This window comes from Folsomia candida, unplaced genomic scaffold (assembly GCF_002217175.1).
Source record: "Folsomia candida strain VU population unplaced genomic scaffold, ASM221717v1 Fcan01_Sc014, whole genome shotgun sequence".
Lineage (NCBI taxonomy): Eukaryota > Metazoa > Arthropoda > Collembola > Entomobryomorpha > Isotomidae > Folsomia > Folsomia candida.
Genome location: NW_019091206.1, coordinates 1343657 through 1358877, shown reverse-complemented (window position 1 = coordinate 1358877; position 15221 = coordinate 1343657). Strand labels below are relative to the sequence as shown.

Genomic DNA, 15221 nt, shown 5'->3' with positions numbered 1-15221 from the left:
GTGGAAATTTAAAACTATAGCTTTCTAAATTTTTCATACATTGGACGAAATCTATTTTGTTAATATCAAAATGTTTACAAATATTTCAGCCAAATTGGGAAATTTGACTATTAGAAATTTTTGTATTATTTAAGTCATTGAAAAAATAAACATTTAAATGCAAAGAAAAAATATTATGAAATTAATATATTGACGTGAATGATCTTTTTGACATTTTAACAATTTTTAAATTTTTGTAAATTTCGACGGATGAAAACATTAGTATGAAAAATTGTGGACATTAAAAATTATAACGTTCTAAATTTTTCTAAACCGGAAGAAATCTCAAATTTGTCTTCAAATTATCAAAATTTCGACAAATACATTAACTAAATTAGAGACCGGAAATTTTTGAATCATTTAAGTTACCACTGAAAAAATAAACATTTTACTAAAAAAATGCTGAAATTCATATTTTGACGTGAATGAACGAAATCGCATTTTTACCAATTAAAACATTTTATAAAAAATTGTGGAAATTCAAAATTATAAGTTTCTAAATTTGCTATAAATCAGAATTTTTTAAATGTCATAAGTTTTGCAAATATGTTGGCCAATTTATTAAACTAGAAAATTTAGCTGCCAATTTTTGGATCAGTTAATTTATAACTACATAAAAATAAATATGCCACCGCCTATCAATCTAATTATCTATATAAAAAAAATATTTAATAATAAAATTCTGAAATTATTATTTTGACGTGAATGAAATCACATTTTTGATATTTTTGTCAATTCCAACAATTCTAGGAGAAAACATCATTATGAAAAATTGTAGAAATTCAAAATTATTACTTGCAAAATTTTTAATAAATCAGAAAAAATCGAAAAAAATCTTAAACATGTAAAATGTTTTTTTTATACATTTCGGCGAGCTTATCAAACCTACAAAAAACCTACAAAAAAACAACATTTTAATTTAAAATAACTAAAATTAATATTTTGACCTGAATGATATCCCATTTTCGATATTTTTTCAATTCCAACAATTCTAGGGGAAAAATTATTATGAAAAATTGTAGAAATTCAAAATTACAACTTTCCAATTTTTTAATAAATCAGAAAAAAATCGACAAAAAATCTTAAACATGTAATTTTTTTAATATGTCGGCCAGTTCACCTACAAAAAATGATACCTTAATTAAAAATCAATAAAATTAATATTTTGACGTGAATGTTATCCCATTTTCGACATTTTTGTCAATTATTTCTAGATGAAAACATTATTACGAAAAATGTGGATAGTTATAATTTCAAAATCCTCCAATTTTTCATAAAACTCTTCGAAATTCTCACCTTTTTGAAACGCAATAGGTATTATTAATTATTATTTCGGCGTGAATGATATCACATTTTCGATTTTTCTCAATTCTGACAATTCTAAAAGAAAACATCATTATGAAAAATTGTAGAAATTCAAAATTATAGCTTTCTAAATTTTAATAAATTTCGAAAAGATCTAAAAAAATCTGAAACACTTACAAAAATTACTTCTAATGGCCAACTAAACCCTTAAAAACATAACACTTTAATTAAAAAATAAACATAATTCATATTTTGACGTGAGTGATACACCATTTTCGACATTTTTACAAATTCTGGAATAAAACATTATTACGAAAAATTTAGAAAGTTCTAATTTCGAAATTCTCACCTTTTTGAAACGCAATGGTCCCAGGGGCGGTTTGGCGAAGGGGACGCCATAAAAGAGATGGACATCTTTCTCCAAAACGGTCTTCTTGAGGCCGCGCAACGCTCCGGTGGTGGTCATGACGGTGGAGCTCATGTGGCGATGGGGGCCCGTCCGGTGGGCGTGGTCGGGATGGTCGTTCATATTGTTGTGACGAGACGGGTGATGATTTCGCGACAAGTTCGTCTTGATGAAGGTGTCGTACGTGTGCTGTTGTGGCGCCGCGTCCACGTCCACGAGAAGGACGCACGCAGCCACCACCAAAGCAAGGAAGGATACCATGGCTGGTATAAGATGCATGTTGATTCCTGCAAAACAAAATAAAAATACGCCATGAGTTTTTAATACAACTTCGAATGGCCCGAGTCAGACTGTTTCTCAAAAAATTTGAAAAACATAGGTAGCAGACAAATATAATATTTAGTGGTTTTCATAATCCCTGATATTGAGATTAAAATAGATGAACAATAAATACGGGATGGTTTTATCATGCAGCTTCAAATGGCCCGAGCTGCATCGTTTCTCGAAAAATAAAAAAATGGCAGACAAATATAACACTGCTTATATAAGCCCTTAATCGCCCTAAAAATACAAATAGATTAACACAATAAATATACCGGGATTTTTTTTTCATACAACTTTCTATGTAGCCCGAGTCATAGCTTTAAAAAAAATATTAATCGGTACAGATCTCCATCGTTATGAAATAGAAAAACATAACAGGGGTTACATAATCCCTGAATCAAGTTAAAAATAAATACGTCACGGTTTTTCATACAACTTTAAACAGCCCGAGTCACTTCACCACTTCTTAATCAAACTCATTAAAAAAAACGGTACCGTTACCACCCAGACTTTTGATCCTGCCAACTACACCAGCTACATAAGCTCCTTCCTTCCATCTCTATCTAAAAATACATACCTAAATTCTATAATTTAATAGGATTTTCTCTCGATTCTAATTATACGTGGGAAAAGTTTAAAATTAACAAAACTTTTGTGGAGTGGTGACTACACACATAATTTCCTCCTCCTTCACTCAACCGAATCGTGGGTGGAATTGAGAAAGTTTGATTGCAAGTCGTCCGTCTTCTCTATCATAATCAGGCACATGAATGAAAGTGAACAGGTATGATAGGATAGGAAATGGAGATTTATTTAACATAGGCAGATAATGAAAACATCGAATAACATCTGTGGGAACATGGTCCCTCTGTCCCTACGCCACGCTTCCGCGGCCACTGCTGGGTTCATACTGTAAATATTTCCATATGCATATATTTACTAAATATGCATATGTAAATATGTATCTGTCAGCCCCACACGTACCTTTGCACGCTCACTTCACCACGAACGAAGCCCAATTATTATTTGCCCCACTGTTTCTTCAACTTTCGCTTTCTCTCCCTCGTCAGACATGTCATCGCACCAAAAGCAAAACATGTTGATGACAGGGAACGATAAACATCTCTCGTCTCTCAACGGACAAGAAATCAGTTCAGAGACGTAAATAAATGTGTACCTTAATTAAGAAAATCTCATTTTTTTATCTCACAAAATGAATTATTTTATCCGATTTCATTCATTCAGACTTCTGACCAATATTTAAGTCGGTGTGTTTGAGGGATTAATTTGCATGTACATTCATTCATTTCTCTCCTCTTGTTATATGTGCTCTTTCTGCAACTCTGAGAAAATAATAGGCTCGGAAATCCTGATTATTACTACACTCTAAGAAACCCGGTAACTAAGTTATTACCAGGCGGAGTATCTATGTGACTCTACCGCATGGTAATTAATTTGTTATTGAGTGGTAGACATTTTGTTACCAAACCGGTAATAACCCCAGTCGCGAAATTTGAAAATATTACCAGTTGGTAACAAAATGTCTACCACTCAATAACAAATTAATTACCATGCGGTGGAGTCACATAGATACTCCGCCTGGTAATAACTTAGTTACCGGGTTTCTTAGAGGGTACGAATTCTATTTTTGGACATAAATATGTTTTGTCCTTGCATTGTGTGATCAATCCACGACGCCCTTGATCACTTTCCCAATCAGACCAATGCACCCTTGTTCTTTGCCAATTTTTGCATTGTCCTTGATCGGGTCTGGCAAAAAAATCCTTAGTTTTTTGCACTGTATCTCATCTTTTATCCATACTTTCTCCACATCAATTTCCTTTAAAATCTTATCTGGTTAACAAGTTCCAGATAGATCAAATAAATAATTATTTCCCTCCCTCCTACGCATCCCCACTAACTCAGCCACCCACCCGTGAACATATTAAATTTCCTGAACCACACATAATTGCATTCTATTTAAATACAAATGTATTTGTCCCATTTCTTCTGCATGAATAATATCTCGCTCTTGAAATGACGTCGAGTCGAAAAGTACTTTTTTTTCCTCCACTTTCACCCATTCAAACTCCGATTTTATCATGATGCATGTATACATATTTGCGGACAGTGGCCGCGGAAGGGTGGATGGGGACAGAGGGGAGAATACCCCCACGGTTAAAAGTAAATGATAATCGAAAATAAAATATAAGAATTTTGTAATCGTTTTTAGCCCGATATTTGCATAGAATTCTGGCGTTCTTCTTACCAGTGGACGCGGAAGTGTGGGTGGGGACAGGGGGGACAATGTCCCCACGGTTATTCGATATCCCCATCATATGCCCATATCATATAAACCCTACCTCCCCTATTCTACATTGTTAATGTCCCCCAGATGTCCCTACACCTTCCGCGGCCACTGTTTTCCGCAGATATTTTTATATACTTATAATTTCCTCCCCATTGTCATTGTCATCTCGAATTCCCATTCTTCCCGAAAAAAAGAAGAAACATATTTATTTTTGCTGGTACATATGTTCCCGAAATAAATCTGTTTTTTTCCTTCTTCTCTTATCATCTCCCCACATTCACACCCCGACACAAAAACCATGCAGCCATCCGCGACAAGATGAAACCGGTTGATAAGCCCGACCAGAAATAGACTTTTTCTCCATTGAAAAGTTCCACGAGCGGAGATGATAAGCGCCCACGTCACGTCCCTGCCCCGTCAACACGGAGAAAACTCGGCGAACCAAGATGTCATTGGAATTTTAATTGATGTGTGTAAATACAAGGACCAAGTTTAAAAAAGTGTCTAATTTTAGACCCACTAAACTCTGCAGACAAAGTCAATTCCCAACTTTTACTTGGAGAGGGCAGGGTTTCGGGGGAGAGAAAGTAACCACGTGGGAGAAGTAGGGGGAGAAAGTGGGTTTTTTGCAGGAAAATATTTTGACCTGCAAGAAATGCAAGGTGCAAGAAACTAAGCCCCTGTATTTCATACGGCGCGTATTTCTTGCACCTCGAATTTTTTGGTTGTTTTCCAGTGCAAGAAATCTAGCATGTTTTTCACACTTTCTTGCAGTTTCTTGCGCTTTGGATTTCTTGCAGTTTTTTGCACATTGCATGTTTTGCACCTAGCAAAACGTTACGTTTTTTACGTCTTACGTTTTTTTCTATACAGTAAGTACAAAGTGCAAGAAATGTAATAGTGATTGGAGTACAAGTATCTAACCAGTTGAAAGAAATAACTGCAAGAAAGTATTTTTTGAAGTTGTTTTTTCACCTGCAAGAAATGCAAGAAATGCACGGCGCAAGAAATGCCTTCCCGCCGCTATACTTATAATTGCGCGTGGCAAGATGGCACATATTTCTTGAACTTTCTCACAGTTTCTTGCACCTCGCATTTCATGCGTTTCTCGCTTTGCAGAGCAAGAAATGCAGTAAGAAACGGCACCCTGGTTTCGTACTTAGTGAAAGCAAGGTTTTTCTCATCCCAATCAAAATCAGGGTGAGGTTGTGCCTACGACAAACTTTTTCCCTTATCTTTTCCTCATAATCATCGCCTTGTGGTTTGGTTTAGGTTTGCTTTGGAAATTGTGGTCTGCCTTTCTTGGCTGAGCTATTTTTAGCTCGACAAAAGTGAAAATCAAATTCCACTAAAATAAAAGTTCCCAAAAGGTGTGATAAGTAATTCTGATTCAATGAATTCCACTTGTGCCGAATTAATTACGTTGTTAAAAGTAACAGAGATTCAATTCGAGACAGATTTTAGCTAAGTTTTTGTTACTCTGAAGTTTATTTTTGGTATTTTTTAAACTTTCCCATCAGAAACTTAGATATTCTCGAATTATGTATGCAAGGATGAAATCTAATCCATAATTTATTTCAGTTTTGAAGGTTATGCTTTTCTATTTGTTTAATGTTTTGGATTTCCAAAGGTGTGATACATACATAATTCCGATTCTGACAAATCAATTTCCGCTTTCCCACTTAATATGTTACGCAACACAAATTTTTGTCGAGACAGATTTTAGCTGATTTTTTGTTATTCTAAAGTTTATTTTCCAAACCTTTCCTTTCAGAAACTTAGATTTTTATTTTCGATGCAAAATTATGTATGTATTCAAGGATGAAATCTAATCCATAATTTATTCGAGTTTTGAAGGTTATGCTTTTCTATTTGTTTAATGTTTTGGACTTCTAAAGGTGTGATACATATTTAATTCCGATTTTCTGACAAGTCAATAAATTCCACTTAATATGTTAAGGGTAACCCATTTGTTTCTTTGTTAAACCTATAGTAAATTAAATTCTAGACAGATTTTAGATGATTTTTAGCTTCTTCTATACCCTATTTCTTATTACTGTGTTACGACATATTTAAATCATTACAATTAGCTACTCTAAAGCCTACTTTTTTAAAATTTCTTATCAGAAAGTTATTTAGCCGCATAATACATTTGCGATATGAAATTATGTATGCAAGGATGAAATCTAATCCATAATTTATTTCAGTTTTGAAGGTTATATTTGTTTAATGTTTTGGTTGGTGCAAATCCGGTTGGAATGGAAATTCGGATAAACGGAGGCATAAATAATAAAGTTATCAGCATATTTTACACGTATTTACATAAATCTTCACTGCCTGCAACTAACCATAATTATTGAGTAGCATGAGCTACTTTATGTTAATACTTTGTCCGTCTGTCCGTCCGTCGGTCTGTCTGTCTGTAGGATAACGGGAGAATGCGTTGAGATAATCGAGATCTATTTTACATACGACCCCAGGGAGAGGATCTTATCAACTTTTTTGGTAATTGGACCACCCCCCGCCCTCGAGGTCAGGGGGGGCGTGGTCACATATTTGTAGCTGTTTCACCCTATTGCTACATTCCGTTTATTAATTTGAACCAATAATAAATTGTAGAATTTCTTTGGCTGCACGAAATTTCCCCGGCTGTCTGTCACGATTAAAAATTTAGGCCATGTGTTCAGCCGTGTCGGGATGGACGGTCTTCACCTCAAAATTGGTTTCACGAGGTCGATTGATTGATTTCCTAGGTGCCCATCAATCCAATCCACACGATTCTATTTTATGCAAACCAGTCGACCAGTAGGCTCGCCAATGACGCATTACTTATTAACCAGCAAGACCAACCAGACATGCCAAATTTTACGGCTGTATGGATGTATGTAAAATATGTCTCTGCAAATAAATACCACTCCTTATTTTCGCACATTATGTAAAATGGCACAAATGTTTGGCCACATATGTATGTAAATCTAGCTAAATATGCTAAAATGCATACGTGCAGGAGTTATTACTCTAAAAATAAGTGTATGCGTATTAAAATTTGTGCATTTAAACGGCACATTTTAATCATTTCTCCGCTCTGGGAATTTATTTTAAAATTCTGAACGACAAATTTGTAGAGGAGAAAGTTCCCAATTTTTTGAAAATGTACACTCCAGATTTTGAAACTTTTTGAAGGAGGAGATCTCAAGTTTAAGAAGCCTTCAGAAAAATTGGAACTCGTCGAAACTGGCTCAAAAAACTCAACGCCATTCCATTAATCAACTCACTGACTACAAATTTGTCGTTCAGAATTTTAAAATAAGTTTCCAGAGGCGAGAAGTGATTAAAAATAGACTGATTTTGATGACGATTAGTGACGAGTTCTACGTAAATTATCAACTAAGCTACAATTATTTACTTCCCGACTGGTAAAAAATTCAGGTGAAAAAATGCTATAGAGCGTTACACATTTGTCACCAAGTAGTTATCGTATTTTGCGGAATAATTGTGTTTCGGAAGGGGAAAAAGAAATGTTTAGATTTTCCATGCAGGCCGTCCTCGCCTCGTTGGCGATATGATTTAATAAGTAATGAAAAGAAGCGAAGAAATCAATCATTCCCATCAGCCAGCCAAGCAAATTGTCCTCCGCGGCCCATATTCCACAATCCAACCAATTTCCTATACACACTCTACTACTTTCACCAATATGCATATGTACGTTCCGTGGCGAAATGGGGACAGTGTTTCGGGTGAAAGTATTAAACATTTGCAAGAAATAAGGGGGGAGAAAATGGTTTTTTTACAGGGGAGTATTTTAACCTGTGAGAAATGCAAGGCGCAAGAAATAGCGGGGAGAAAGTGGGTTTTTTGCAGGGGAGTATTTTGACCTGTGAGAAATGCAAGGCGCAAGAAATAGCGGGGAGAAAGTGGGTTTTTTGCAGGGGAGTATTTTAACCTGTGAGAAATGCAAGGCGCAAGAAATAGCGGGGAGAAAGTGGGTTTTTTACAGGGGAGTATTTTAACCTGTGAGAAATGCAAGGCGCAAGAAATAGCGGGGAGAAAGTGGTTTTTTTACAGGGGAGTATTTTGACCTGTGAGAAATGCAAGGCGCAAGAAATAGCGGGGAGAAAGTGGGTTTTTTGCAGGGGAGTATTTTGACCTGTGAGAAATGCAAGGCGCAAGAAATAGCGGGGAGAAAGTGGGTTTTTTGCAGGGGAGTATTTTGACCTGTGAGAAATGCAAGGCGCAAGAAACTACGCCATGCCGCGATATTTCATTCGGCGCGTGGCTAGATGCCGCATATTTCTTGCACTTACTCCCAGTTTCTTGCACCTCGCATTTCTTGCAGTTTCTTGCACCCTGCATTTCTTGCATTTGCAGTGCAAGAAATGCAGCTAACACACACGAAACGAAATACTCTCAAATAACCACGTGCAAGAAATAAGAACAAGAAAGTCTTTTTTGCAGCTATTTTGACCTGCAAAAAATGCAAGGTGCAAGAAACTACGCTTCGCCGCTATTTTTCATTCGGCACGTGGCTAGATGGAACATATTTTTTACACTTTCTTACAGTTAGCTGCACTTTCTCCCAGTTTCATGCACCTCCCATTTCTTGCATTGCTTCCTTTGCAGTGCAAAAAATGTAACAAATCTAGCAAGAAACACTGTACATGTACCGTGGCGAAAGACGGTTATGTTTGTATATCTTATCCACTTTCTCTTCACCTAGATAACCTATTTTTCTTCCCCGTGCCCCGCCAACGAACAAATAGACACGCTTTCCGTACACATCAATAATTGGGCGCAATCATAAATTTGCACATTTTACACTTTCTTCTTCTTCTCCTCTCATTTCGTCAGAGAGATAGAAATCTGAATGTAATAAGAGAAATTGTATTGGAAATCAATCCCCGGCTTTCTCTCCATTTTTACGACTCCCTATTTTCTAAAGTGCTGAATTGACTCAACCAACTTGCGAAATATTGAGTGGACACATTTACTATGTAAGTAGGGTAAGCTGCTTAATGTGATGGGTTGGTTCGTCTGTCTGTCCGTCTGTCTGTCTGTCCTTGGGCAGGATATCTCCAAAACACTCAAGATCCATTTTCGTCATTACGATTCTATTCAACATTTTTGACCTCCGACCAACCAGGATAAGGTCAAAGGTCAAAAATACATAATTGTCATACCATGATATCGTTTCAAAAAAAATTAGTCGCTTTAACGTCCCATTGCATGCGGGTTTTGAATTTAAATTAATTAATGAAAATTTAATTTAATTAAATTTAATTAATTAATTAAAATTAATAAATTTTGGTGTCTCAACTTTCCCATCTTGGATATATTTAAATAGCGATTTTGATACCTATTCATCTCTGTGCTTTTTTAAAAAAATGAAGACTTTACGATGTGAAGATAAAAAATAATATGTATAAAAATTGAAATTTTTTGTACAAAAAATCCAAATTCTAACCTTGTAACTTTGCGAACTTAAAAATTATCGATTTTTTTAAATGCAATAAACTTTAATTTTTAAATAGAAACTCACGGGGATCAACATATTTCAAAATCGATATTTAAAAACATTGAAGATGGGAAAGTTAAGATACAAAATTTAAATTCAAAACCCACATACAATGACACCTTAACGCTACTTGTTTATATTCGTTTACCCGCATTTATTTATGCTTGATAACAGCCCTCGAAATGTGACTTGTGCTATCTGTCGCATCATCATCATGAAATAACAGAGGAGCCTCTCCTGCCCAGGGTCAACATTACATATTTGGTTCGCATTATGCACGAATGCCCGGTTTTTGTCCCAATTTCTCCCCTACATTGACCGAGACCTCGCCATTCGACACCAACAAACATTTGATTTCCTCCACATTTCCGTTCTCCTCGCCAGCAGCAAAAGTCACAATACGTAATAACAAATGGCGAAAAACTCAATGTCTTTTCTGCCTGAGTGACACAAAGGACGCCTCGTTATTAGGTGAGTGAGGTGCACTTTTGGCCAAAAAAAATCAATTACACGACGACGACCAACCAACACACATGTAATGCTGCGGATCGATTTGTAAGAGAAATAAATAGGTTAAGTTTTCTACACGAGGTAAATAATGTGGTAACAAAACTGGAGGTAAAACTATGTATGGATGGATGTAAGGTGGTACAAAATTGCAGTTTTAAGGGCAAAATGTCTCAATCTTTGGGGTAAAGTTCGTTAAAAGTTAATTTATTGTGGTATAAAATCCAAAATTTTGTACAAGATCTCATTAAAAATGTCATTTTAAATAAACGAAAAATCTCAAATTTAGTCCAAAATTCCGTAATTAAAGCTAATAAATCACAAATTTTGTATAAAATATCCTTAAAAAATATCCTTAAAAAATTCAATTTCAGATTTTAAAAAATCCCCAATATCCCCAATCTCGTTTTAAAATTCCTATTTAAATTCTTTTAAATTCCAAATTATGCGCAACATATTCAAAAATTTCATTTAAAAAATCCCTAATTGCGTATAAAATCTCGTTTACAACTTCTTTTAATTTCCCAATGTTTGTACAAAATATCATACAAAACTTTGATCTGAAGTACAAAAAAAATCCCCAAATTTCCCCAAAATTTACCTTTTGGAATCAAAGAACCCCAAATTTTGCACAGAATATAAAATCTCGTTTAAAACTTCTTTTAAATTCCAAATGTTTGTACAACATATCATACAAAACGTCCATCTTAAATCCAAAACAAAATCTCAATTTTCCACAAAATTTACCTTTTGGAATCAAACAACCCCAAATTTTGTACAGAATTTCATCAAACAATGCCAATTAAAAGCAAAATTTCGTGCCACTTAAATTCTGACCGTCATACATACATACAAATATAACAAATTTGAATAATCGATACTTTCCGATACCCAATCTACCTTTAACCCAGTCCTGGAACCGAATATTGCATTTGTCTCAAAATAATGGGATTTATTTCACATTAGAAATTATATATGATCCAAATCACTTCATTATCCATGCGATAAACGAGCGGCTTCTCCAACCACGAATGATAATCGTAATGGCCAATAAACCACCTTTCCTCCTGCCCCACTAATCCACCCATTTTACTACCTACCCATTTATTATTGACTTTCACAACTATATAACTCCGTACATACATATTCCACCCGGGACGAATTTATGGATTCATATGCATATGTACGTACAAGGGGCAGGGTTTCCGGTGAAAGTAACGACGTGCAAGAAATAATGGGAAGAAAGTGGTTTCTTGCAGGTAAATCTGCAAGAAATGCAAGGTGCAAAAAATCGAATCCCCCGGGTGAAAGTAACCACGTGCAAGAAATAACAGGAAGAAAGTGGTTTCTTGCAGGGAAATATTTCGATCTGCAAGAAATGCAAGTTGCGCAAGAATCGAAGCCCCGCCGCTATAAATAGTTCATATGGCACGTGGCTAGATGGCGCATATTTCTTGCACTTTCTCCCACTTTATTGCACCTCGCATTTCTTGCAGTTTCTGGCACCTCGAATATTCTGTAGTTTCTTGCACCCTGCATTTCTTGCATTTGCAGTGCAAGAAATGCAGCAAACACACGAAACTAAATACTCTCAAGTAATCAAGTGCAAGAAATATAAGAATCTTACGCTTCTTTCATTTCTCACGTTTTCAGTGCAAGAAACGCAAAAATTTCGGCCAGAAAGGATGCCGCCACCCTGTATCTCGGAGGTTGGCATTTAGCGGATATACGCCACGGCCACATTATTGCTTTACGACTTTCTCCACATTTCTTGTCTCGTTTGGCTCGTTGTCATTGCATCACAACAGTCTCTGGCTCGTCTTATTATCATTATTATACTCTCCCGCTCGCCCGCCTGTCATCACACGTAATCGAATCAAATTATGTAAATAGCAGGCTTTTCCTTCTCCAGGTTTCCTCTTTGCTTTCTCCTCCAACCAAAGGAGGATGGATGCACTCTTTTAATACGTAATTCCACCAAGCCAGCCAACCAACCAGTCTTCTTAATAACGCAAGGATAAATCTGCACCCCAAATTGTTTGTTACCACCAGGCAGTGATAATAGATGTAGGTTACATATGTACACTCAAAATAAGGTAGTAATGAATCATTACCATGCGGAATCACTATGTGTCTCTACCACGTCGGCTACGATTTGTCGTATAAATGGTAATAATAAGTCGGGGAAATTCAAATTCATTACCAAATGTTCAGGAAGTGAATACCATTATGTATTAAATTTGAATTTCCCTGAACTTATTATTACCATTTCTACGACAAATCTTAACTGAAGTGGTACAGACACAGTGATTCCGCATGGTAATGATTCATTACTACCTTATTTTGAGTGTAAGTATTTTGACTACAGATTTGGTAAGGAACGAAATGGGACAAAAATTATCGGGGAAATTCGGATTATAATTCATAATTTTATCCTGTTTTACATCTGTCTTGTAGTTAAGTCAAAGATAAATCTGATCCCTATAAAAATGGTAATGTAACTAGATGATCATAGATTTGCATGGATAGATGTGTCCTATAGCAAAAATTCGTTACAAAGTTTAAGTTTTGTGCAAATTTGTAGGGGCAAAAAAAAATAAAATCAGATTTACTACAAATTTAGAGTGGTAAAAATTCTCCAAAAATTGAAACTGTTTAGAAATTTAAGGGAGAAAATTCACTACAAAAATCGAATGCTATACAAATTTACAGGGGAAAAATTCTCCAGAAAACCTCAAGTATTTACTAATTTAAATACAAAAAATTATAAAAAAAACATTAAAATTTTGTACCCATTGTAACATCACTTTCTACCTGACCAACTGGCTAGATTTTCTTGATGGCCAAATACTGTATCCTACTTATTTGTTACCAGCATTGCTCAGCACATTGTTTAGCGTGACTCTGAATATGTACATAAGCAAAATCGCATATTGCCTCTCTCACATTAAACTCTACATATATTTATTTATCTGCATTTCCTCCCTGTAAAAAAGTTGCTCGATCGGCGTGTTACGTTCGTGGAGAAAGCTTTCGCCTTGATTAAATGATACACAAGTAGATTCTCTTTTGGTCCGATGAGATGAAACACACCATGAAAATCGTGTCCACTCAGTATCCGCACCCATCCCTCGCTCCTGCCCTGCACGTACATCAAATTTGCTTTGCACAACTTATACCAGAGACCTTGGCCTTTCATAATTCGCTCCTTTCTTTTGAGTCAATCGCCTTTTCGGGGTCACCACGTTAATAAATAAATTATCATCAAATAATATCCGTTCCGCGGAAGGGCAGGGTTCCGTTTGTTATGTTTGAAAGGAAGAAATGTGAGGTGTCAGAAAGTGGGAGAAATTTGCACCAGCCCGTGACGTGTGAAGTATAGTAATTTCTTGCACCTTGCATTTTTGGCAAGTCAAAATACTTGGAAGAAACCACTTTGTTGCGGTTATTTCTTGCGGATTTGCCATATTTTTTGCACTGCAAAGAAGGTCATACAAGAAATGTGAGGTGCAAGAAAGTGCAAGAAATATGCGCAATTTAGCAAAGCGATAAATATCGCGTAGTTTCTTGCGCCGTGCATTTCTTGCAGGTCAAAATATTTACCTACAAAAAAACCACTTTTTTGCCATTATTTCTTGCAAGTAGTGTTTGTTTTTTGCGGATTTGCTGCATTTCTTACACTGCAAAACGAGAATGCAAGAAATTCGAGGTGCAAGAAACTGCAAGGAAGTGCAAGAAATATGCGCCATCTAGTCAATCACGCTCTACGAATCGTAGTTTCTTGCACCATGCATTTCTTGCAGGCCAAAATATTTACCTACAAAAAAACCACTTTCTCCCAAGTTGTTTTTTCTTGCAAACACTGAACCCATTCTTAAAACAAATACGAGGAAAAAGGAACGAAATGACTCCTTCAACCAATATTTGAGGGGTAAAATTACTTTCCTTTTTCTCAATTAGTTGTACAACTGGCTTCTTACTCACCTTGAATTTATTCCCGTCTCAAAGTTGCAGATAACCCCGAAATAAAATCCTCCTGGTCTCGTACTCGTTTCCTCCTTTTGTCGTCTCGTTTCTTAAACTTTCTCCAAATCCACTAAATCTTTTCCCCTGCCGGAAAAAGATACCGTCTTTTTTTACTAATTAGTTTTCTTTTTAAGCCAAAATCCTTAAGGTTCAGTTTACTCAAAGGCAGACACAAAATTGTGAAAACTTTTTTTTGGAAATCTCAACTTGGTCAAAAAAATTGTCAGTCGCACGATTTACTTTGTGTATTTTTTGATAAGATATGTGTATGATTTGTTGGTGAATGAATATTGGTCGTTTATTTTTGAAAATTTTGATACTTCTCCCCTTATTTCTGGCTTCCTCGTCTCAGTTCCATGTCCGTCGGACAACTGAGGGCAAGTCGAGAAACGGGTTAGAATTTCTCTCTCGAGGAGAGAGAGAGAGAGAGAGAAGAGTCAAATGTGACCAAAAACTCGGCACTACCAACTTTCTCCTGGTGGGAGATACCAACTTTCCCCATCCATCTATCTATCTATCCATTGGTAAAGTAGGGACATGGAATCCTGGTGAAAAAGGGGAACAAGTTTACGAATACGATACGTGTCTCGTCGTTTGGCTCGTCGTAAGGAGCAGGACATTGTAATACACTTCTAAAAATGTGGTAGTCAGATACATATGTATGTGCTCCGGACTGCTATTGATTTGGTAATAATTTCCTACCAGATTGGTAATAAGTTGTTTCTCATTGGTAAGGTTTTCAGTACCGCAACATTACCAAACATCGTTATTAACAGACCAACTTTCCCCAT

General features: G+C 35.9%; 1 protein-coding gene across 2 annotated transcripts in view; it reads right to left on the bottom strand.

Moving 5' to 3' along the window:
- Nucleotides 1-14787, bottom strand: part of LOC110856024 (acetylcholinesterase) — a 52296-nt gene extending 37509 nt beyond the window's left edge. For both annotated transcript variants that reach the window (XM_035856617.1, XM_022104465.2), the window contains exons 1-2: nucleotides 14389-14787; nucleotides 1694-2037 (exon numbers count right to left, since the gene is read on the bottom strand). In XM_035856617.1, the coding sequence (XP_035712510.1) occupies nucleotides 1694-2029 (336 nt within the window). In that variant the 5' untranslated portion in view covers nucleotides 2030-2037; nucleotides 14389-14787. The remainder of the gene's footprint in view (nucleotides 1-1693; nucleotides 2038-14388) is intronic.
- Between the last annotated feature and the right edge of the window lie 434 nt (nucleotides 14788-15221).